This window comes from Myotis yumanensis, unplaced genomic scaffold, assembly GCF_028538775.1.
Source record: "Myotis yumanensis isolate MYYU_CA2020_CCGP unplaced genomic scaffold, mMyoYum1.0.hap1 SCAF_20, whole genome shotgun sequence".
In the NCBI taxonomy this organism is placed as follows: domain Eukaryota; kingdom Metazoa; phylum Chordata; class Mammalia; order Chiroptera; family Vespertilionidae; genus Myotis; species Myotis yumanensis.
Window position 1 is genome coordinate 605,490 of NW_027223771.1, and position 25,574 is coordinate 631,063.

The following is a 25,574-nucleotide window of genomic DNA, read 5'->3' on the forward strand; positions in this document are numbered from 1 at the left end:
TAGGCAGGAAGATTTCACATTTAAGAAAAACAAAACAAAACAATTTCCAGCTTGTCTTAAAAGATCTGGCTGGGATGGGACCTCATTCCTACACAGCACCCATCAGCTCCCTGCTCTTTCAGATGCTCCTGTCCACCCTCACTTGGCTCCTTTGCTCTAAGTATCTGGGTGTGGCACCCCCTGTGAGGACAAGCAAGACACACCACGGGGAGCAGCTGTGTTGTGTGTGGGCCAGGCTGGGACTTGGGGGTGGGCTGCTCCTACAGAAGGAAGGGCCTCGGTGAGGCTGAACCAGAGGTGGGTTCGTGGGCAGCTGGAAGGGGCCACCTGGAGGCAGGGCAGGTGGCTAAGCAGCTCTGAAGGGAAGACATGGTGGAGCGGCCCATGGCTAGGGGGGGTGCCAGGGCCCCCTCTCGCCCTGCCCCTGCAGCCATCGCCCTCTCTGCCCATGACCTCAGCAACCCAAGCAAGTCTGCACGGGCCCGTCCTGGGGACTTCTTCCTCCCACCACCCCCTCGCGTCAATCCTCCTGGAACACCGGGCCGACCTCTCCTCGCTCGGCTCTGCCTCTGCCGCTGCCGCAGACGGAAGCCAACCGGGACCGGCCCCCTCCCCGCGGCCATTAGGTCCCGGCGAGCCCCACCAGCCCGCCCGGAGGAGCCTGGAGCACAGTAAGAGCTTTGAAAATATACGATGACGAGGAAGCAACACATGCAAAACGCTCAGAAAACGCGCAGCAAACGCGGCCCCTTTCCTCCTCATTCCAGGCCCTTGTTTCTCCCCTTTTGCTGTCCAACCTCGACTCAGGCTCCCATATCATCGCGAAAGAACTCGATACAGACCCCCTCCTGCTTGCAGTTCTCAGCAGTTCCCTGCTGCGGGCAACACGCAGGCCCTTCCTCCCCGCACGGAGCCCGGGCTTCCCCCCGGCGGCATCCGCACGCCTGTTCCTCCGCGGGGGTCGGAGGGAGCACCCGGTCAGCCCGCTTCCCCGCCTCTGCCCGGGGTCCCCGCCGGGAACGCCACCCCCACCCCACCCCGGACACCCTTCCCGACCACAGCCCGGCCCCCGGGGGCCTCTCTCAGCCCGCGGACCCCGCCCCGTACCTGCTCCGTGACCCTCCGGGCCGCAGTCGGGCAGGGGGTCGGGAGCGGTTCCCCCGGGCAGCGCGGTCCCCGGAGTCCCTGGAAGTTTCCGGAATCCCCGGCCGCCGCGCCCGGCGCCAGCGCGGATCCGCCGGCCGGGCGAGCGGGGCGCGCCCGCGGGAACCGAGGCGCAGGCTCCGGCGGGGATGCGCCGCGTTGGCCTCGCCCCCCAGGGGTGCGGGCAGGAGCGCGGCGTGGACACCGGGAATCCCAGGCTTTCCTGCCAGGAAGCCTCGCCGCCGCCGCGTCGCGGGGCTTGTCCCTCGCGCCCCGTTTCAGGAGGGTCCACAGGCCCCGCGAGAGGAGCGACCGGACCAGGGTCGCTCGGTGAGCTGCGCCCGCAGGGCTGCGCCTTTGGCCGCCGAGGGGGGGGAGGGGGTTGTGTGTGGCCGTGGCCGCCCCCGCTCGGCGCGGATCCGGTGGGCGGCGGGGCCTGGAGGGGGCGGGGCGGAGGGTCCGGGCACAGGTGTTCCGCATCCCGCGGGGGCGGGGGCGGGGGTGGGGTGCGGCGCGGCGGCTCCGCGGGGCTTTATAAGCGGCCCGGGGCGGGGCGCTGTTCGCGGCTTGCTGCAATAGTCGAGCGCACGTGCCTGCGCGTCCCTCGCCGCCCCGGCCCGCCGCGCCGGCCCGCAGCCCGTCCGCCGGCCCGTCCAGCCGGCAGGACCGCACCGGCCCCATGGCGTTCCCGCTGGTAAGAGCCGCCGCCGTCCGTCCGCCGGGGCGGGGCGGGGCCGCGGTCCCGGCAGCCGCAGCTAACGGTCCGTGCGCAGCCTCGCCCGGCCCGCGGGGGGTTCCCTCCCCGGTCCCGGTGCGCCGGGTCCCCCGCGGGGTGCGGGTCACGTGCCCGCGGGGCGTGGGGCCTCTGTGTTGCGGGGTGAGTGGCGGCGGAGGGGGGGGGCAGGGCGTCGCCTCGTGACTCAGGGCCTTTGGTTTTAAAGGCGCCGCGGCCCTCTGGGGGTGGCCAGCGGGGCCTCGGCGCTGCGCTGCAGACGCCCGGTGGCCTCGAGTGTCCGTCCAGACGGGAGCCGAGCGCACGGAAGGAAGTCCCCGTCCCCGGACGCTGCTTCCTCCCGTAGCCGTCGCATGTGAGCCCCGAAGCCACCAGCGCCTCGCAGCGACCCCCGCTAGTCTCTTTCGTGCCCAGCAGGCGGCGGGGCGAGCGGCCTGGGTGGGGCGGGGCCGCTGGCGACCGGCACCCCCGCGAACGCCACGACGGCAGCAGCGGCGCGGCTCCTTTAAGGCGGAGGGATCGGCCCCTCGTGCTGCGCGCGCTGCCCGAGTCCGGGAGGTCACGTGGCTTCACACGTTCGATTGGCCCTGGCGCCACGCTCGCCAGGTGGGTCTCGCGAGTGGGAGCCCAGCACGTGCGGCTCGGCTTCGCGCTGTGGAACCTGCGGCTCGAGGTGGGTTCCGGGGACGTGGGGTCACGCGGGCTGAGGAGGCGACGCGGGCCTGGCGCCGGGCCGGCGGAGAGGCGTGCACGTGGCCGCGGCTCCATCCTCCTCCTCAGCCCAGGGCCCAGCCAGGGGCCCAGCCCCGGGGAGGGTCAGTGAAGACCGGCTGCGGCCGTGGGTTTGGCGGAGCCGTGGTAGGAGACATAGGGGTTGCCAGCCTGGCCCGCAGGCTGGTGAGGGAGGCTGCACCCACCTTGACTCCCGGGGCCTGGGGCCTCAGCCCGAGGGAAGTTCCGAAGGTTGGGTCGTCCCGGTTGGCATCCCTCCCTGGCCTTTCCTGCGCGTGGGAGTTCTCCACGGTCAGGCTGCCCTGACTTCCTTGCCGGTTCCCGGAGGGCTCAGGCCAGGCCGTGGCCCAGCGCTGCCCGAGGGGCCGGGAAAGGCCCTCCTGCACGGATGCACCTTGCAGGCCTTGCCCCTTCGCACGGTGCCCTGTGGGGGGGCCCTGGGACCAGCAGCCTCTCCCCCAACACACACACACACCACCCCGCATCCTGGGCTCCTGGTGGTGCCTCATTTCTCTGGCAACTGCCTCCTTGGTCTCCCTGGCTACCGAGCCAAACAGGCAGAACAAAACCGTGGAAGCGTCGGCGTGGTGGTGGTTCCTCCTGGTCGGCTTGTTTTGATCGGGGGTGGAAGGGAGTTCTGTTCCTGGAGCTCAGGGGAGCTCTGCGCTGTGGGGAGGCCCGCGGGCCCTGGAGGGGGGGGGGGGGCGGTGCAGGCTCCCTGGTCTCCCCTGCCTCTCGGGGCTTTCTCGGGGTTGCTCTGGTCCCGGTGATTTCACTGCGACTCGGGCGGCCTGGCTGTGCACAGAACTAGGACTCGGACGTAGACAGCCCCGTGTGTAAGTCCATCCTCGACCCCCCGCCCTGGCGTGGGCCTGGGCCCATCGCCCTGGGCCAGGCTCCCCGGCCGGAAGGGCAGCCGGAGGAAGGGGAGCGAGGTGGTAAGACTCCAGGCTCAATACCGAGCTTGCAGCCAGCTAACGCTCTCCAGCTGTTTATTTTGCTTTGCATCCTGAAAACGGCCTGCAAACCCAGTCCCTTCAGGGGCCGAGGTCACCTAAAGGACCAGAGGGAGAGGGAGGAAGGAAGAGTGGCCCCGCTGACGGGAGCAGCCAGGAGCGGGTGTTGGGGTGTTGCCCTGCAGAAGTGTGGCCCAGAGTTGATGGAAAGTTGGCTTTTTTCCTAGTTAAGCTCCCAATCTCTCTCTTCTTAAATGAAGCGATTAAAAAAAAAAGTGTAGCCCTAGCCATTTTGGCTCAGTGGATAGAGCGTCAGTCAGCCTGTGGACTGAAGGGTCCCAGGTTCGATTCTGGCCAAGGGCACATGCCTTGGTTGGGGGTTCCATCCCCAATGGGGGGCGTGCAGGAGAAGCCAATCAATGATTCTCTCTTATCATTGATGTTTCTCTCTCTCCCTCTTCCTTCCTCTCTGAAATCAATAAACAAATATATATTTTTTAAAAGTGTAAGCACTGTATGGACCAAAGGTAACATGCCTCTCAGGACTGGATTCCTGCCCTAGCTGGTTTGGCTTGGTGGATAGAGCGTCAGCCTGCGGACTGAAGGGTCCCAGGTTCGATTCCGGTCAAGGGCATGTACCTTGGTTGCAGGCACATCTCCAGTGGGGGGTGTGCAGGAGGCAGCTGATCGATGTTTCTCTCTCATCGATGTTTCTAACTCTCTCTCTCTCCCTCCCTCTCTGTAAAAATTCAATAAAATACATATTAAAAAAAAAAAAAGACTGGATTCCACCTGAGGGCCAGTCTGGGTTGTGTCTTAAAGCACCCCTTTTAGACACCCCCCCCCCCCATTGTGCAGAAGAAGAAACAGGCTCAGAAATCCTACCACAGCGACGAAGTGGTAAACCAGGGGATACACCTAGGTCTTCCTGGTGCCACCGCTCAGCAGGACACTGTATTCTGGCAGCCGGAGGGGTCGGGGCAGTGGGCAGTGGTCTGTGGGCAGGTCCCAGGGACCCCACTGCATTGGAGGGAGGGGTGGCGGGCAGCAGTGTAGGTCTAGGGTGGCAGTGTTGACCGCAGGAGGAATGTGCTGTGTCCATCATTCCACCGTGTGGATGAGAGCAGTGAGCTGGTCCTGGGAGAGCCAGAGGGCTGGACTCCTCCCACCATGGGGGTGACCCTCGCAGGCCTCTGCACCAAAGACTTGCCTTTTTCCGAACAGTTTCAGCAACTTTTTTCTCCCGAGACAAGGCAAATTTGGAATTATATCATTGTTTTAAGGCCCATGAGAGTAGAATGGGGCTTATTAAATCTCACCTCTTCTGCCTTAGCTAAAATTCCCCTAATCCTGTTTCTTGGATTTCCAGGAAGAATTAATAAGGGTTTTAGCAGCATCCCAGTAAAATCTTCTGGGGTGAGCCCCCAGGGCATCAAATAGCCTTGCGCCAGAAATGAGGATCTGGACTGTCATTGTGGGCAAAACTTAGTGTCCCAGCAGTGCACACAGCCCCACTAGCACATGTAAGGGGCTGTGTACCTTTATTTCTGCATCTTATTCCCAAGGGAGTTAAAGCATAAAGCAGTAAAGAGCATACTCAGAGCCTTTGCCAAAGCGACTTCTCCGTGAGAATGCAGACTCAAATACGAACGAGAGAGCTTTTTTACCCGCGGTCAGGGAAGTTTTGGGAAAGGTGGAGCTTTAAAATGTTACCTGTCCCCAGCTGCTTCTAGAGCAGCCTTTACAGGCCAAGCCCCCCAGCTATGAGTTCACGTTTGGGAGTTTGAGGGTGGAGGGAGGGGTGGCTGGTTACAAGGGCTCTCTGCTGGTATTTTAATGCTTTTATGTGCTAGGCAATCTCTCTGCAGACTTTCTCACTCTGCCTCCAGGTCCCTCAGCTAAATGACTGGTTTCTAAAATTATGCATTTGTTTAAAAGGCAAGTTAATTAGTGAATTTCTAGTTCTGGATGGAAGTCTGGGACAGGAATGTGTACCAGACCTGTAGGTGAATGTTTAGGCTCTTGTCTTCAGTAGCTAGTGGTGGAGGCAGTAGAAGAATCATGGGATCAAATCGCAAATTATTTTCTCTTCGATGGAAGAGCCGTGCTAATCCCATCCATCCTGTTCTGCAAATCGTTTCCTAGCCAGAATCTAAGCCGTACTGACTCTGGGGAGAACTTGCCAGCAAGCCCCCAAGGATTGGGGGGAGAGTGTGTTAGGGAGTGAGGGGTAGGAGAGGGGTTGGACCTTAAGGTCAGAATGGAGGAGGTTACATAAAGAATTTTCGCTTCTTTCTCAGTTAAAACCAGGACGCGCTGATGAACCAACCCTTTCAGGTTTTATTAAGCCTTTTGCTTGCCCCTCCCTTTTGCCCCCCACATGGTAGCTTTGGAAATGCCCTCCATCTCCTTTTCTGCCATTGTCGAGTCTGTTGTTAGACCTGGTGGTGAGAACTTGTCATCTTCTGTAAGCACGGATTCTAAATGCTGAAAGTTTTCATGTTCCATAGGACCCCCCAGTAAGGCATTTCTCAGTTATAACAAACTGCCTGAAAATACTGAACTAAAAGGTACATGATATCTGTGGTTAGTTCATAGGAAAATTATCTGACTTCCCATAAAAAGTCAGTCTCCAAATTTCACTGTTAAATTCACATTGTAGGCATAATTTTCAGTGAGTTTTGCTTCTCGGATTTTAAAAGGTTTCTATTTGGGATTATTTGCTTCCTTGATATATAATGTGTTTAAAATAACAGGCCCAGAGTGGGGGCATTCCTGACAAATGGTCTTTGCTCTCAGTTGTACAGAACACTTAGGCATGCACGGATAACCTCTGATTTCTACTTTGGTTTTTGTTTTTTTTGTGTGTGTGTGTGGGTTTTTTTGTTTCTTGTTTTTTTGTATTCCTGTATGGTTGGAGCACCCTTTTAGGTTATAGTGAGTTAACACTGTTTTGATGTTTTAAGACCTGTTTTGTGATGACTTTCCTTGAGGTAATTGGAGAATCCCCGGAGGGCAGGTCTGCAGATTGATTTGTGCGCTAAAATGGGTCACGGTTGCTGGTAGCTGTTGATTCTGAGTAACTTGACTATAATAGCGTTGAGTTTTCTTTCTTCTTGGGCAGCATAATATACTGATACAGGTGCCATCCTGACAGGCTTAGCACCTTGGCTAGAGGTCTCCCTTCCTAAAGGTGGGGGAGTGGTTCTCTGTTGGAAGAAAGCAGTTACCTGGAAGGGCAGGGTGGGGTTTTTGTTGTTGTTGTTGTGTGTGTGTGTGTGTTGACAGAACACTTAATCTCTTAATAAACACCTGTGCTCCTGGCTTCTGGTTTTGTGCTCCTGGCTTCTGGTTCTGACACCATCTGTCTCCTGAGTTTGCCCTTTCTCCTGAGACTTTTTTTTTTAACCTGTAATTTTGGAAGTTTGAAAGGTGTTAGAGACCTGTCTCCCAGGTAAAACTTGGAGTTGACACCAAGCCCGGATTGTAACATCTGGCTCTATTTTCACGGACAAGGAGACAGGCTTAGGATGAAAAGTGATTGTTCTGAGCTTATCCAGTGAGCGGATGATAAGACCCAGATTTGGAACGCAGGCCTCTTCGTTTCCAGACTAGTGCTATTTCTAGAATCCATGCACCTTGACCTTTATGTTGGTCTCTTGATTATTTCATTTTACTTAAAATTCCCACTTGGTTCATAAGACTCTGTGGCTTCCTTTCCCCCCACTTGTGTCTGATAGATCTTTTCTTGCCCTGGCACTTGCAGGCTTCCTCCTCCCCCTGAATGCCACATTCCCTGTGGTTGCTTCTGTTGGCTCATTCTTGTCCTCTCACACAGAGGGCCTGTGTGTTCCCATAGCACCAGCTCCCTCGCCCTGGTCAAGTTTTAGGTGGAGCTCTTTAGCTCTGATTGTTCTCAAGACCCCTGGTTCTGATTGGCCTCCTGAATAATGTGTGTATCTGAGGCATATTAAACCCACCAGGTCTGAAAGCAGAACCAATGGCTTCATCTCCTGGGGCTAATCTGATTCTGTCCCCTCCACCCAATTAGTCTGCTGTTTTTTGCAGCTCTGCTCTAGTGACCTCTTGGGGGAAAGAACCGTGTCTGAGTGGTGGTGGTGGTGGTGGTTGCTTTTACCACTAGAGGCCCCACTTGGGCTTGTCTGTTCACACCCAGCACTCTGGGTGGGGCTTGGCCTTGCTGGTGGTCCCTCTGACTGTGGGTCCTTGGGTCTTCATGGATGGTTGTATCCCCCAGGCTGAGCGGAAAGCTGTGGACGAGAGGGCCTTTTCCTGCCTTCCCTCCTTCTGCCCACCCCCCACCTTCCCGGAATGACTGTGAGGTGTTGCTTGATTAAACTCAGGAGTTTTAAGATGAAACACAAACTTCCCTTGGGTTTTTGACTTGAAGAGGCTGAATTTAGCTGCTCAGGAGGTTATGCCAGCTCCACCATCCTACTGCTTTTCTTTTCTTTTTTAAAATATATTTTTATTGATTTCAGAGAGGGAGAGGGAGAGAGAGATAGAAACATCAATGATGAAAGAGAATCATTGATTGGCTGCCTCCTGCACACCCCCTATGGGGATTGAGCCCGCAATCCGGGCATGTGCCCTTGACCAAAATCGAACCCAGACCCTTCAGTCCACAGGCCGATGCTCTGTCTACTGAGCCACATCGGAGCTAGGGCTCCTACTGCTTTTCTTGCCTGGGTTTGAGAAAATGTCTTAACAGTAAACCTTCTGAGTGTTTCACAAATGCAAAAACAAAAACAAAAAAACAGTAAATGGTCCTGTTACATTCTGAACACATACATAAGCTTCTTGGTGAACCTGACAACCGTGAATACCTTGAAAGTATGCTTCTGAGTAACAGTGACTTAATCAACTGTGGAATCAGGGAACATCTGTCACTAATACGTTACTTACTTAGCATATGCAGGTGCTTTATATATTTCTCTAGGTGGTACTCCTTCTATACCTAATGCATCCAAGGCTCAGAGAAGATACCTAAATGGTGAACTTAGTATATGTACTTCAAGGCCTGTGTTTTTTCTGTTCTGCAAAACGGTGAATCACAGTTTTGGGGAGAATTCTTCCCCTGTGGAAAAAGGGGGTGTTTTTTTCAGATGGTAGTCTCCCCTCTCTTCCCTTCTCCTTCAAGGATTATTACCAGAGGAAACCACTGTTTCATGATGGGAATGTCAACTGTTAATCTGCTTGAAAAGAGGAAAATTGATACCTGCTAAAATAATAGCTTGTATTAGCAGAGATTCCTCATGAACCATCCTTTCTGACATTTACATCTAGTTTTATTTTGAGGCCATTTTTAACCAGTAACTAAGAATTGTTGTTTTTCTTTTCTAGCATTGCTGATTATTTCTTCCTGTTGATCCATGATTCACAGTAGCACTAAGGTTTGCCCTCTCTTGTAAGTCTTTGTCTTAAAGCCTACTTTCCTGTCTATAGTGAAAGACCAAATAAAAGTTTTTTTAAAAATCTGCAAATGGTCTCTTTATGGCAAAACTAGAGGCCCCATTCGTGCACGGGTGGGGTCCCTTGGGTTGGCCTGCAGAGACCAGGCCCCAGCTTGTGCCTCCAGCCTTGCAGCCCCGCCTGACACCCTACCTTGGCCTGGCACAGCTCCCTCACCTGCTCCACCATCCTGCCTGTGGGGCGATCAGTCGGGGCCGCTCCCCACCCCCACTTCAGCGCCTAGGAGCCAAGTGGGGGCCCTGCCGCTGCTGCTGGTCCCCATCTCTGGGGGGTGATTGGTCCCTGCTCTTGTCCACCTTTACCTGGCACCGCCCGCTCACCTGCTCCACCATCGCACTGCATCCCGGTCCCACTCTCACTCTCCTCGGGGGCCCATTGGGGCGGGCAGCGCCTCCACTGCCACCCACTGCCAGCGCCGCATCGCTGATGCCCACCATGTTCCGTGCCACCCCCTGGTGGTCAGTGCACGTCATAGTGAGCGGTCGAACTCTCGGTGGAAAGACCGCCCGAGGGGCAATTTGCATATTAGGCTTTTATTTTATAGGATAGGACAGTGGTTGGCAAACTGCGGCTCAGCAAACCGTGGCTTGCGAGCCATATGCGGCTCTTTGGCCCCTTGAGTGTGGCTCTTCCACAAAATATCGACTTTTGCGCATGGGCCACGAAGTTTCAGTCGCATTGTATGTGTGCGCCTGCACGTGCTATTTTGTGGAAGAGCCACACTCAAGGGGCCAAAGAGCCACATGTGGCTCACGAGCTGCGGTTTGCCGACCACGGGGATAGGATATGCCAAAAATCACAGTGAAAGCTATAAGGCAGTAGTAGGAAAACCATGTGGGAAAACTTCCTCCGGGGAAAACATGGGTATGAACTCAGACCTATAAAGCGATCAAAGTCAGATAGAATATACAAAGTAATGGGTCCGTAAGTAGAGGGGTGGATAGTGTGTGTATTTTGAAAATGAAAACTGAATTCATTTAACTGGAGAGTTTGAAAGGATCCCTGTAATCTGTAGTAGGTTCAGGTTTTAGGCAGTCTGATTTCTATTATGTGTCTAGTCTTTGAATTAAGCTTTTCAAATCAACGGAGATTAGACATGGAAGGACTTGGGGTCTACAAAGGAATAGTTAGCCAGAGTATACCTTTTTCTCCTTTATGAGCCAATAGATTCTTTTCTTCAAGGGTCCCTCTGGTGGCCTCTGACCCCTTGGTGTCATAATAATGACACTTCTGATAGCCAACTTCCATTTGTTCAGCACATAATCATGTACCAGGTACTGTGCCCAGCATGTTCTGTTATTGGTTCACAAAATCCCTGTGAGATGGTGTTACTACTTTTATTCCTGTTGTACACATAAGGGAGGTTGTAGGTCTGTTCCCCTCTGACATCGCTGGCTTTGGTCTCCCTGCCGCCCCCTTCCAAATTCGTTACTCAGGGCAAACAGTTGGGTACTTACTGATGTGATTATGCCATTCGGTATAAATGGAATACTTCCTTTACCTTTATTCTAATTTCAATGTCCTCTGCATCTCTCATTTGTGTACATGAGAGGAGGGAGGGAGGGAGTCGTTCAGATGTCATTTGGTTTGAGTGTGGAGGTTGTGATATATGTACCTAATAGGATTGGGAATGGGGCACCGTTGGACAGGCATACTCCTAATTAGGTTTTTAAAGACGGCTTCAGATAGTAAGAGTCTCAGACCTTCCCTTCTTCTTGGGGAAGTTTTTCTGAGGCCTCCAGGTCTGCATCTTTCCCCAGACAACTGAGGCACTTCCCTCCCTGGCTCTCCTGCCTCCATCTTTCAGGGGGTTGCTCATTGTCCCCTTCTAACACTCACATACAGTTGTCATCGACCTTCCTGTAAGTGTGGTCAGGACCTGTTGTAGTAAATACAAATTAGGTTATTTTTTTTTTATGTTAAGAGGGGCCTTTTACAGTTTGGAAACCTCTGGTTGAAGGTTGGTAGGTACTTTCCATTTCACAAATGGGGAAAATGAGACACAGGTCTTAACTGCCAATAAGTGGCTGAACCATACTTTTTAAACAAGTGTATTGAGATATAAGTTACATAACCATACAGTTCACCTCTCAATGTGCAACTCAGTGATATTTAGTATGTTTACAGAGGTTTTCAGTCATAATCTAATGAGGATATTTTCATCATCTTAGAAAGAAACCTCGTACCCATTAGCCACCACCTCCTAATCTCTCTCCCACTCCCTTGTTGAAGGAAACTAATCTGCTTTAGACTTGCTATTCTGGATGTTTTGAATAAATGGGCTTATATAATATATGGTCCTTTGTGACTAGCTTCTTTCACTTAGCCTAGTATTTTCAAGGTTTATCCATGTAGTAACTTGTATCAATACTCCATTCCCTTTTATTGGGAAATAATATGCTACTGTGAAGACATACCCCAGGCTCTGGACCAGGTATGTCTGGTTCTTAAACTCCCCTCACTGCTACCTTGCCAAGGTAAATCCCATTACTGTAGAAGGCGCTTGAGGCAGTTTTCTTGGCACCTTGCTCACAGTAAACACTCATTAAGTATTTTAATACATAAGCAGGAAACATGCACCCTCCTTACTTTTATTATTATTTTTTTGTCAATCATCACCAGAGAATTTTTCCCCCATTGCTTTTCAGAGAGAGTGGAAGGAGGGAGGGAGGGAGACAGACAGACATCAATGTGAGATCTCACATCACCTGGTTGCCTCCTGCACGCTCCTGGGGAGCAAACCTGCAACCTAGGTATGTGCCCTTGACCGGGAAGCAAGCCTGCGTCCCTCTGGTGCACGGGCCGACGCTCTAACCACTAGGAACACCAGCCAGGACCAAATCCTTATTACCTTAACTCCTGCTGTGGGGTTGAGAGAAGGGGTGAAAGTCTCTGTCTGTCCTAAAGGAGTGTAAACCTGAATATCTTTGTTCTGTGTCTAGGAGGAGGGAGCAGGAAGGATAAAAGATTGCTGGGACCACCAGGAAGCCCATGCCCTCTCCACATGCAGCAATGCCAGTATCTTTCAAAAGATAAATGCCATATTGGATAACTCTCTGGATTTCACTAGAGTCTGCACTACACCCGTCAATCGAGAAGTTCATGATCATTTGCCAGGTGAGTTGGATTTGAAAACCAGATGCTCTGGGCCGGTGTGCAGCGTTGTTTCTAGGCAGCCGCCTTGCGAAGCCTGTGAAGAATGGCCTTGAGTCTCCGCCAGCACTTGCCCCTCCTGTAGTTTCCTTTGTGGGTCACCCTCTGAGCAAAGACTGCCTTTGATTACAATATGGAAATCTATTTTATGATGGTCGAGAAGATTGGGTAAGAAAGGATAGGTCAGAAGTGACAGGACTATTTACATAGAGAATTACAGTGCACGTCACAAGTGATTATAGATTTTCTGGTAGCACCATTTTTAAAAAGGTGTCCAGCTGGTGTGGTTCAATGGTTAAGCGTCGACCCATTGAGGCCTTGGCTCAATTCCAGGTCAGGGCACATGTCTGGGTTGGGGGTTCAATCCCCAGGAAGCGGCATGCAGGAGGCAGCCAATCAATGATTCTCTCTCCTCATTAATGTTTCTATCTCCCCTTCTTCCTTCCTTTCTCTTAAAATCAATAAAAAATATTTTTACAAATTAAAAAGTTCAAAGCGTGAAATTAATATTTTTTCTGATCCAACATATACAAAAAATTTTGATAGCATATAATTAGTATAAAGCCATTAATGAAATACTGTTTCTTTTGTTAATATTAAGACTTCTAAATCCAGTGTATATTGTGCATGTACAGCATAGCTTAGTTTGAACTACCTGCATTTGGAGTGCTCAGTAGCCACATGCGACCAGTGGCTACTGTATTGGACAGCACTAGCTCTTGCATATTTTAGTTGCTTTTAAACATGAGTGCAAGTCAACACGAATGAGTTCTTATGATACTGTATTTAGGGTTACTCCACAGAGCAGTTCCGCATCTCCTGAGGGTGACACTTCCCAAGGAGGCTTGGAGGTGCCAATAGCGCTTCATAATCTTTTTGTGTGGGAGGTGCAGCATGTTATAAGAACATTGATGGAATGTTTTTTGATTTATATGAATGTGAACATTTTTTAATTTTTTAAGTGGACCTTGGGAAAAAATGTGGCAACAACAGGGTTTCTCAAGGACAAGTGATTGCTGATGTTTAGTTACAAGTGTTTTATTTATTTTTTAACTTGGCCTTGGAAATAATTCCCATCAAGATGCAGGAGTATGTGAACATAGAGTAGCTAAATGTTTGAGGGATTCGTTTGTTAGGGAGACCGACTTGTGGTGATTGTAGAATTTGTTTCTATTATACTGGAGGGCAGTTGAGAGAAGGTCACTGGGAATGAGGGTTCTGTCTTCTCTAACTTCCAAAAAAGTGTAGATACGCTATATTTTCTGTTAATTGGAATAAGCCATCAGCTAAACCTCATTCCCCTTTAGCTTATGCTGAGTTAAGAATTCAGAGAATCTGCTTGGTTCTATATACATGTTCTGTTTTTCTCCCTTGAGAAAATTGTATGAATTCTATTCCAGTAAGAATGACAATCAACAATGGTTTAATTCTCACTGGATTACTTCACATATGCTGGAAACTTGTAGTTTATAGCAGAGTATTTTTCAGCTAATGCTAGGATGTTGAATTGTCTAAGGCAAGAATGTCAAACTCAAAGGCTAACATGGGCCAAATAAAGAAGGTTTAAGTTTATGTGGGCCGCAAAAAAAAGCTTCAATTTTCATAGAAATGTAGGTTTATTTCGATAGAAACATGCCGAATACAAAGGGCTGAAATAAATGAGTCGTTAAAATAATAGAACATTTTAATAAAAATATTTTTTCTAGAACATGAACTTACCAGACACTGAATAACTGCACAAATTAATAAGCATAAAGCAAATAAACCTATTTTTCTTGTTCTCCGAAAGTGACATATTTCCTGTTGCACACACCAAACAAGTCAGTCCAAGACTAATGATGTGGCCATCGGCTGCTAAAATATTCGCTGCTAGTATCAGTGGAGAGAAATGGTGTGCCTGTGCATAAGGCATGTTAGGGAAATGAATGCAACACGACGATAGTAATCAGTCGTTAGCGAACGTTGTAGTTCGTCATTAATGATTATGTATAACAGGATGTTGTAAAAATTAAGTTATGAAATTTTTATTAAAATGTTTCTTACATACCGTTATATTGGCTGGGCTGCAAAAATATTTGTGTGGGCTGTATGTGACTTGCTGGCCATGAGATTGACATGCTTGGTCTAAGGCAGTGGTTCTCAACCTGTGGGTCGTGACCCCTTCGGGGGTCGAACGACCCTTTCACAGGGGTCGCCTAAGACGATCGGAAAACATATAATTACATATTGTTTTTGTGATTAATCACTATGCTTTAATTATGTTCAATTTGTAACAATGAAATTGGGGGTCACCACAACAGAGGAACTGTATTAAAGGGTCGCGGCATTAGGAAGGTTGAGAACCACTGGTCTAAGGCAGTGGTTGGCAAACTGTGGCTCTCGAGCCACATGCGGCTCTTTGGCTCCTTGAGTGTGGCTCTTCCACAAAATAACGACTTCTGCGCATGGGCCACGAAGTTTCAATTGCACTGTACGTGCGCGCCCGGACATGGTATTTTGTGGAAGAGCCACACTCAAGGGGCCAAAGAGCCACACGTGGCTCGCGAGCCGCAGTTTGCTGACCACTGGTCTAAGGGAACGGGCCCATGGCTAGTGAGAGGGGAGCTGTGAAGAGTGTATGACCTCATTGTTAGGTGCCAGGCCCTGGTGAAGGTGTTGCCATTGCACTCTGCCCAGGTCAGCAGCTGGTCAGACTACAAGATATGTGTACTTGGTGGCCTCTTCAGATCCTTCTCAGGGCACATCCAAGAGATACAGTGAGAAGAATACCTTGAAAAAGTAGAGAAACCTGGGTTCTGAGGTAGACCCTGGGCAGTGAGATAAAGTAGACAGTGTTTCTAGCTGTTGGACAGAAGGGTACCTGCCCATCCTGCCTCACAGGTTCTCCTGGGGCTCAGATGAGGAAGCAGGACTGCAGTTTCAAGGGACCTCAAGGAATTATAGGGAAAGCTGTGGTCAAGTAGCTGGTGTTCTGAGCCCTTCACACACACTTTGCCCCATGTGCGGTCAGCTCTCTCCCTGTCCCCACTCGAGAGGTTAGCTCAGGGTTTGCCTCGCCCAGAGCAGAGGGCGGCTTTCCCAAGTTTGCCCAGCAGAGCTCCTGACAGGCCAGATCCGCAGGAAAACCAGCCTGTGGCTAACGAGGAAGGAAACCTGGGTGTATATTTTCCATGAAGAACTTTAAGAGATAATCTGAATTGGTCGCTTCTGGTCTAAAGTAATCGTGAGCTCTGGCCAGTGTGGCTTGGTTGGTTGGGCATCGTCCTGTGCCCTGGGAGGTTGCTCGTTATATTCCTAGTCTGGGGCACATGCCCAGGTTATGGTTTGATCCCCAGTGGGCGAGGGGTGGGTGGGAGGTGGGGGGAGTGCGGGAATCAGCAAATCAATGCTGCACTCTTGCATCAATGTTTCTCTGTCTCCCTCTCCCTTCCTCTATAAAAAAAATAATAAACTATTCTAAAGTAATTATATTACCTAAGAAAATAAACAATCTTAAGTTTTTGAAATTCTGAGTATGACAGCATTATAACTAGGGAAAATATGGCAACAGCTGAAGGTTAAGAAGCATACGTGAGAATGTTCTGCAGTGTCTGAACAGGATGCTTGTAGAAGACCGTGCACTAATATAGAAAGGTAATTGCAGTATCTGAAATGAAACAACAGAGTACAAAACGGTACTCCCTTCAGTGTGTGTATGTGCTGGGGTGATGGAGCTAAATGTACACAGGCTTTGCATCAATCGCATTTCACTTTAATTGCACAACTTGTTTCGTGTAGGTGTCCTCATGTTGCAGGCGTTACGTACCATTTGTTTTTCATTTGAACAAATATTTGTGGTCCGTGACTGGTAAGGCTGTTGGTGTGCCAGCTGTGACCCGATCTCTCACCGTGCACCACACCGTGGGGTTGGTGACAAGGCATCCCTGGGAAGTGCTGTGCCAGTGGCAGAGGAGGGGAGATGGTGCCTGCGAGGGAACCAGGAAACACTTTAGGATGAAGCAGCCTTTGAAATGGGCTTTGAAGAAAAAGTTATTCCAGCGTAACTGGATGTTGAGTCGATATTTTTCCTGTCACTTCAGGATTGGCCATTAGGGTCCAAAGCTGAAAATGAAGAGATGTTCACTGACCTGTGTGTGGTCCACTGAGAGTCCCCAGCAGTTGGGGTCAATATACTTTTCTGATCACTTACCAAGAGGCTCCAGAGCTGTCCCCGCTCCCACGGATACTCCCTTGGCCTTATTCCAGTCTGTACTAGAAGGCGGGGGAAGGGGGAGCACAGGGTAGCATTTGGAGTGATCCCCTCCCCCTCTGTCACACCAAGTGGAGGACTGTCCTCTGAGAGCAGTGTTTGTACCGACTGAGGGAGCATCCAAGAACGAAGGCTGTGTACAGTCTGGCAGGCCAGTCAATGGCATCACTCCCCTTTTGTTGGTCTTAGGGCTCTTAGCCTGGCAGCCAGTCCAGGTTTCCTCATGTCCTCAGCCCGTCCTCCCTCCTTCCTCCTCCCTCCCTCCCTTTATATATTTCAGAGGGAGAGAAAGATAGAAACATCAATGATGAGAGAATAATTGATTGGCTGCTTCCTGCACACCCACCAAGCCCATAACCTGGGCATATGCTCTGGCCGGAAATCAAACGATGACCTCCTGGTTCATAGGTCCACGCTCCATCACTGAGCCACACTGGTTGGGCATGTTCTCAGCTTTCTAAGAGGAACTCTTCGCTACTGTGTTTCCTGTGGGATATTGTGGGGATGCCATATAATGTCCTTTTATGAGACTCTGAGTCAAGGGTTTGATCAGGAATTAGAACCACGATGAGTATTATGGACTAAGGGGCTTATTATAGGACTTAGACTTTGCACAGATGAGGGAAGAGTGGGAGTTGAAAGATGAGAGAAGGGTCACCAGCCAGCCCTCCTGAAGCATTGGCGGACAGTGAAGCCAGGCACCTCTAGCCGCCTGTCGGGCATGAAGGAGAGGGAGCTGGCAGAGATCTGCACCTGGTGGGGAGCTGGGCTTGCTCTTGTCTTCAGGGCCTGCTGTAGGACAGAGAACTGGATGTGGTGTGGAGGAGAGCAGGCACCAGCGGAAACGTGCCCCCTCTCTGTGTCTGTCCCTCACTCTGGCCAGGTCTGCAGACCTGATACTCTTTACTGTCCTAGCCACCTGCAGAGAGATCACCTGTAGAGAGGAGGCAGAGCAGCAGTTGGACTGGAAGAGATGCAGTGGAGAGTGGGAGGGGAGCAGCCCATGAAGACTGTTCTCCAGTCCCTCTGCAGCGCTGCCCTTTCTCACTCTATGAGGTGTAGGAAATGTGATATGCGATTTCTAAAAGCCCTGGACTGCGTGGTACCATCCCCACCTGCTGGAGTGTCAGGGCTTTGCCACTGAGAGCTTAAGGCTTGATGCCTCAACCACAGGTAGGATTACTCCCACTTGAGTGTGTGCATTCAGTTTCTGGATGTAGGTGTTTTACGTCTTTTTAACTGAAGAAGAGCTGAGCACACTTGCTGGGGGAGAGGGCGCTGTGCAGAGGTCCAGCAAGGCCTAAGGCTTCTGGAATCAATACTAAGAAGGGTGTTTCTGCTCTGAAATGAGGGGCTGAACTAAGTGGATTCCAAGTTCCCTTCTATTCTGTGGTTTACTGTATTAAAATAGAAGTACAACTTAATTTTATATCGTTAGTGAACTAATGTCAAAGTTAAAATCTTTCAGTATAAAATCTTTCTTTGTAAAAATTAGGAAAATATTTTCCAGTTCGTTTAGGGGATGTTAAATCTTACATATTTTTTCTTGTTACAATAATATGTTCCTTGTAAAAAATTTCTGAAGGAAATAAGTTAGAAGGAAAAAATTATACATAATCCCACTACTCTTGACATTTTAGTATCCCTCTTCAGTATTTTTCTTATATATATGTATTTATTAAAGTGAAAGCTTTCTGAACATACTGTGTAATAATTTGTCCCTTTATCTTTTCTCCTTCTGTCATTCATTTTCTGTATTTTTCAAAGCTACATAGCATTTGTGCACTAGAGGCCCATTGCACAAAATTTGTGCACGGGTAGGTTCCTTAATGGCTACCTACCCGTGTATTATGAAGGCTGGGGCCTTCCTTATTGCACGCCGCCCCCTGGTGGTCAGTGCATGTCATAGCGAGAGATCAAACTCATGGATGTTCAAACTCTCAAGGGGACACTTTGCATATTAGGTTTTTATATATATAGATAGATAGATGAATTATAGCATTTTTAACCTGGGTCCCTGGGTAGAATTCAGGGAGTCAGGTAACTTGGGCAAGTAGGAACTTAGATTTTTTTCACCAATGCTGAACTGAAATGTAGCATTTCTTTCTATTATAAATGTAGGCAATAAGTCACAATGATATTAGCCTGACCTAATACTTTGGCAATAATCATCACCATCAATACGATGATGGAACATTTTGAATCTGATTCTTTCAATAGTCATTGCACATATATATTGAAATGTCGCTTATGCTCACTATTTCAAAATTATCACTTGCACATATTTAGCAACATTATTCTTAAAGGGTATCCATGGGCTATGGCAGACTGCCAAATAGTTCATGGTACAAAAAAGTTAATAATTCCCCACTGCTGAGGTTAAAACTCTTGTCTGCATATGTGATTATTTGGACATAGTACAAACCCCTAAAAGTAAAACTGTTTCATCAAATAACTGTATTCTGCCCTCGCCAGGTAGCTCAGTTGGTTAGAGAGTCATCTCACTACACCAAAATTGCAGGTTTGATCCTCAGTCAGGGCACATAGAAGAATTAACCAACGAATGCATAAATTAGTGGAACAACAAACGGATGTTTCTCCCCCTCCCCCCCCCCTCTCTGTCTCGCTAAAATCAATTTTAAAAATTTAAGTATGTTTCTTTATTGTTGACAGTATTACCAATGCCCTCATTTACCCCCTTTGCCTCCCTCCACCAAGCCCTTACCCCACCCCAGCCCTTCTCCACACCATTGTCTGTATGCATGGATTATGCATATGTGCGTATATGTTCTTTGGTTAATCTCTTCCCATCTTCTCCATCCCCTTCCTCTCTGAGATCTGTTAGTCTGTTCCATGCATCCATGCTTTTATGTCTCTGGACCTATTTTGTTTGTCAGTTTATTTTGTTCATTAGATTCCACATATAAGTGAGATCATGTGATACTTGTCTTTCTATAACTGGCTTATTGCTTAGCATAATACTCTCCAGGTCCATCCATGCTGTGTCAAAGAGATCCTTTCTTTTTCACGGCTGCATAGTATTCCATTGTATAAATGGACCACAGCTTTTTTACCCACTCATCTACTGATGGGCACTTGGATGCTTCCAGATCTTAGCTATTGTAAACAATGCTGCTGTGAATGTAGGGGTGCATATATTCTTTCTTACTGGTGTTTCAGGATTCTTAGTGTATATTCCCAGAAGTGGGGTCACAGTTGATTTTTTATTTTTTGAAGAAACTCTGTGCTGTTTTCCACAGTGGCTGCACCCATCTGCATTCCCATCTGCAGTGTACTAGGGTTCCCTTTTCCCACCTCCTCACCAGCACTTACTGTTTGTTGATTTATCTTTAGTGCTTTTCGTGCACTTGTGAGATTACCTTCTCTTTCTGTAGTACTTGAAAAAACAAACAAACATTGCTTTTTAAAATCTCTAAGTTTTATATTCTGTGGCTCTACTGTAATTTGGCACTGTCAGGAGTCTTGAATTTGCTGTCATGTCTGCACCTGACATTTGAACACTGTAGTATCAGGTAAAGCAACATTTCATTGTGTTTGGATTATACTAGTTTTATTTTAAAACTAGAGGCTCAATGCATGAATTCGTGCACCAGTGGGGTCCCTCGGCCTGGCCTGTGGGATCAGGCCGAAACCAGCTCTCCGACATCCCTGAGGGGTCCCGGATTGTGAAAGGGCACAGGCCAGGCCGAGGAACCCCACTGGTGCACAATCGGGGCTGGGGAGGGACTGCAGGAAGGCTCCAGGGGGTGTCTGGCCCTCTCGCTCAGCCTGATCGGCCAGACCCTAACAGCAAGCTGACCTACCGGTTGACTGCCTACCCCCCTGGTGGTCAGTGCACGTCATAGCGAGCAGTTGAACGGCCTTAGCATATCATTAGCATATTACTCTTTGATTGGTTGAATGGCTTACGGGACACTTAGCATATTAGGCTTTTATTATATAGGAAAGGATTTGGGGACACCACTTGGACAGCATGCTGTATTCCAGGACTGGAGTCTTCAAGACATTCTGCTTCAGAAACTCCCATACTGGAAGCCGTAGGTTAGGTGGAGCTGGACTTGGGTCTGTTTGCTCTCTATACATGGTATATGCACATGGCAATGGAATCTTGGAAACACTGGATGTGAAGTGGACATTCCGCTAAATAAGCGGAGGGTGGAGGGGGTAGTAGAAACTGGTATTAAAAAATGAACTGCTGGTAGGATGGGATGGATTTAGTACAACACTCCATGGGGGCCTAAGTGGAGAAAAGAGAAAGGATCCATTAATAATTTTATAATATTACTAGAGGCCCGGTGCACAAAAATTTGTGCACTGCGGGGGGGCGGTCCCTCAGCTGGCCTGTGCCCTCTCTCAGTCTGGGACCCCTCGGGGATGACCACCTGCTGGCTTAGGCCTGCTCCCCCGGTGATTGGGCCTAAGCTGGCAATCAGACATCCCTCTGGCAGCCCGGGAGCCCTCAGGGGATGTCCACTTGCCAGCGGAGATCAGGCCTAAGCTGCAGTTGGATATCCTTAGCGCTGCTGAGGAGGTGGGAGAGGCTCCCACCACCACTGCTGTACTGGCAGCCGTCAGCCTTGCTTGTGGCTGAGCAGAGCTCCCCCTGTGGGAGCGCACTGACCACCAGGGGGCAGCTCCTGCATTGAGTGTCTGCCCCTTGGTGGTCAGTGTGTGTCATAGTGACCAGTCATTCCCAGTCTTTCTGCTGTTAGGGTCAGTTTGCATATTATCCTTTTATTATATAGGATAGAGGCCTGGTGCACAGGTGGGGGCTAGCTGGTTTGCCCTGAAGGGTGTCCTGGATCAGGGTGGGGGTCTCGCTGGGGTGCCTGTCCAGCCTGGGTGAGGGGCTGATGGCTGTTTGCAGCTAGTTACACCCCCTTCAGGGTGGGGGTCCCCACTGGGGTGCCTGGCCAGTCTGGGTGAGGGGCTGATGGCTGTTTGTAGGCTGGTCAAGACCCCCCCAGTGGGGACCCTCACCCCATGGAGGTTTGCCCAGCCTGGGTGAGGGACTGATGGCTATTTTCAGCCTGGCCACACCCCCTTTAGGGTCGGGGGTCCCCACTGGGGTGCCTGGCCAGTCTGGGTGAGGGGCTGAGGGCCGTTTTCAGGCTGGCCAAGCCCCCCAGTGATGGAAGCTCCCAGCCTCTCCTTTTTTTCTTTTTCTTTTTTATTCTGGGATTTATTTACCTTCTATAATTGAAACTTTGTTGCCTTCAGTGGAGCTCAGAGCCGGCCGCGGCAGGCGGGAAGCTTGGCTTCCTTCATCACTGGAGCAACCAAGACTCCTGCTCGCTCCATATCCGTGGCTGCCGGCCGCCATCTTGGTTGGGTTAATTTGCATATAGTTACTCTGATTGGCTGGTGGGTGTGGCTTAAAGCATAGCGAAGGTAAGGTCAATTTGCATGTTGGTCTCTTATTAGATTAGATCAGCCGTGAGCAAACTACGGCCCGCGGGCCGGATCTGGCCCGTTTGAAATGAATAAAACTAAAAAAAAAAAAGACCGTACCCTTTTATGTAATGATGTTTACTTTGAATTTATGTTAGTTCACACAAACACTCCATCCATGCTTTTGTTCTGGCCCTCCGGTCCAGTTTAAGAACCCATTGTGGCCTTTGAGTCAAAAAGTTTGCCCACTCCTGGATTAGATTATTTTTTTAAGTCTGAGTTGGGATGGTGAGAGTGTAGACCTGGGCTGAGCAAGTGCCCCAGAGCAAAAGAGAGGCAGGAGACCAAGGACCTGAATTACACACAACACTCTTACTTGCAAATGAACAAACACCTAATTAGAGCTAACTTTAGCAAAATGTGGTATGTGTCAGAAGGCTTTTGGTATATAGGTCACAGGGTAGGAAAGAAATCTCTGAAAAATTAAATCCACGAGCCGAATCTGGTAGCCTCCAATTTTGTCAAGACTCTGCCTCTTTGCTGCCCCTCTCTCAGAGTGAGTTTCCTGTTTGTCTTTTACACAGTTTGCTATTATCTGAGAAAGGGGCTATGCTCACATCCCCTGGTGCTGTGAAGCCAGGAAATGGATCTTTGTCCACTAGATAAAATTGGGAAAATCTCAAAGAATGGCTCCCAATTAGCTTGGCTTGCATGTGCACATAGCTGGACGGGTCTCTGTAGTCATAGCTATGGGTTATTATGGGCCCGGGTTGGGTCAGATCTACGGACCTTTGCAGTGATCATGGGCAGAGCCCTGCAAGAAAATGGCATTTGCCTTTAAGTCCACTTGGATGGCATAGGAAGAAACAGTTCACCGAAAACCTGGTGTGGGGGAGATTTTTAAAAGCATGATCTTAGGGATTCATGAAGTAGGCAATAGCATCTTCAAACGTTTGTATGCATCTTGTTTTTATAAAAACAATGTACCCCACAGTGAGATACCAATTCATACCCTTTGGGATGGTCGTTGACCCCAAAAAACCCACCAATATAGTAAATGTTAGCGAGGGTGTGGAGAAATTGGAATACTTGGGCTTTGTGTAATGTAAGTGGTGCAGCCAGGTGGTAAACAGCATGGTGTTCCTAAAAAAAAGATTAAACGTAGAATTAGTATTATGACCCAGCAATTCCACTTCTAGGTTTATATGAAAATAATTGAGTGCAAGGATGTGAAGACACATTTGTACACTGATGTTCATAACCATGCTATTCATAATAGCCAAAAGGTGGACAGATGGATAAACAAAATGTGGTCCATCCATATAGTAGAATATTCAGCCTCAGAAGGCAAGGAAATTTTGAATCACAACTTGGATGAACCTTGAAGACATTAATGATACTAAATGAAATAAACCAGTCACAAAGGACAAATATTGTATAGTTTCACTTCTATGAGGTACCTGGAATAATTGAATTTATAGAGACAGAAAGTGATTATTGGAGGCTAGTGGAAAGTTCGTGTTTCATGGGCACAGAGCTTCAACCTGAGATGAAAAAGTTCTGGCACTGGATAGTGGTGACAGGTGCACAAAATGTGCATGTACTTAATGGCTCCGAATTGTACACTGAAAAATGGTAAAATTTTGTTATGTATATTTTACCATGATACTTTAAAAATATATAAAGTACTCTGGCACATTTAACCTGATAATCGAATTTTCATTGTAAGTGAAAATGTATCCAGTGGAATTGGAAATTGTAGAGATTGGTACCTATCATCTATTTTAAAATGTGTGAACTAGTTTTTTAACAGTGGGAATTTTCTCATTATTCCTTGTTTTTCTTTTACTCATATTTCCAGTCTGCTTCTCCCACAGAATTTTATCCTAATGTAATATTTTATGGAGTCTCTGTTGATCATGTTATTCTTTTCTGCAACAAAAATAGCACATATATCTGAAAAAAAATTTAATCTATTTTTTATTGATTTCAGAGAGAGAAAGGGAGAGAGAGAGAAACATCAATGATGAGAGATAATGGTTCATTGGCTGCCTCCTGCACACACCCTACTGGGGATCGAGCCTGCAACCCAGGCATGTGCCCTGACTGGGAATCAAACCCAGGACCCTTCAGTCCACAGGCCAACGCTCTATCCACTGAGCCAAACCAGCTAGGGCTAAATCTGAAATTTTAAATGATTTCCTGTGACTAGAAGCTGTACATGTTCTGGATTGTTGTGGCTGTTGATTGCTAGGACAATTGATTTTAAAACAATCTAAATGTGACAGATTTTGATAGAATTCTATTCTTTAATCATTCTTTATTGGAAATCTTCATAATGAGATAAATGAAGCATTTAAAAAACTCATGTAATATTAGATGACTCACTTATTGCTGGAATGACTCAGACTTTTAAGCACCAGATATATTCCTATTATTTGTTTATAGATCTGGGCTCTGAGTAAACTTGTTCACATAAATAAGCACACGGGACCATCAGGCGTTGCTAGAACAGTATCGCTCAATTGGTTAAACTCTGAGTTTTGTGCAAAAGAAAAAATCAGTAATTTACATGCTTATAGTTCCACTTTCTCATATTTGTTGAGAAGAAGGAACTAGAAAACATCCAATTTGTGAAAAGATTTGTTACCTAAGTCAGCTGTCATGAATTTCTGTTTTTTGGAAGTATACCAGGAATACTTTGTGAAAATTTCAGATGACTTCTATGTCTGTTATTCTTTCACTGTGAGACCTTGTTGAGCTCAGTATACCTGAAGAATTGAGAAAGTTGAAGTACTGTTAACTTAAACACACACCTTTGCTAATACACTATCTTAAAAGTGCTCTTTATCCCATTACTTGCTCTACATTTGTTGTGTCAAAACGCTGGGTCTATAGATTTTTAACTTGTGGTAATGTCAACCATACAATCTAATTAAATGAAGTTAGTTCTTATTGTCCAACCAATTAGTTCCATCAGGCTTGCTGTTTGTCAGGAAAAAAAAAGTGACTTCATTTTCCCTAACATCGGTGTGAAGTTCTCATTCACAGCACCCAGCCGTGTTTCTAAAGGGAGGTGGGGAGGGGGCATCTGATGAATGTGTGGCGGTTCTCATTGTGGCTTAATTTGCATTTCTTTGATGACTAATGATGCTGAGCACTTTTTCAAGGGCTTATTGGCTATACATCTTGGTGAAATGCCTTTTCAAGATGTTGTGCCCTTTTATTTTTTTAAAAAAATATATATTTTTTATTGGTTTCAGAGTGGAAAGGACAGGGAGAGAGGGATAGAAACATCAATGATGAGAGAGAATCATTGATCGGCTGCCTCCTGCACGCCCCCTACTGGGGATCGAGCCTGCAACCAAGGTACATGCCCTTGACCAGAATCGAACCCGGGACCCTTCAGTCCACAGGTCGATGCTCTATCCACCGAGCCAAACCAGCCAAGACAGTTGTGCCCTTTTAAAATTGTTTTTTTTTCTTTTACTTTTGCTAAGACTTCCTAAGTACTGTGGAAATTAGCCATTTGTCAGATATGCTCACAGATACCTCCTCTCATTTGGTAGCTTGCCTCATTATCTTCTTAATGGCATCTTGATGAGCAAAAGTTTTCAATTTTGATAAGTTTTTAATTTTATCAGAGTTCTTCCTTAGTGATTGCTGCTTGCTGAGTCCTCTTCAGGAAATCTGCACACCCGCA

At 48.5% G+C, this 25,574-nt stretch overlaps 1 protein-coding gene across 6 annotated transcripts in view; it reads left to right on the top strand.

Annotated features, from left to right (window-relative positions):
• The first annotated feature begins 1,810 nt into the window (after positions 1–1,810).
• The window catches only part of CPEB1 (cytoplasmic polyadenylation element binding protein 1), a 54,341-nt gene continuing 30,577 nt past the window's right edge, over positions 1,811–25,574 (top strand). For 5 of the 6 annotated variants that reach the window (XM_070400458.1, XM_070400461.1, XM_070400463.1 and 2 more), the window contains exons 1-2: positions 1,811–1,837; positions 12,000–12,174. In XM_070400458.1, coding sequence (XP_070256559.1) covers positions 1,823–1,837; positions 12,000–12,174 — 190 coding nt within the window. In that variant the 5' untranslated portion in view covers positions 1,811–1,822. Of the gene's footprint in view, positions 1,838–2,468; positions 2,550–11,999; positions 12,175–25,574 lie in introns of those variants that run through there. The other variant, XM_070400464.1, reaches the window with a different exon arrangement.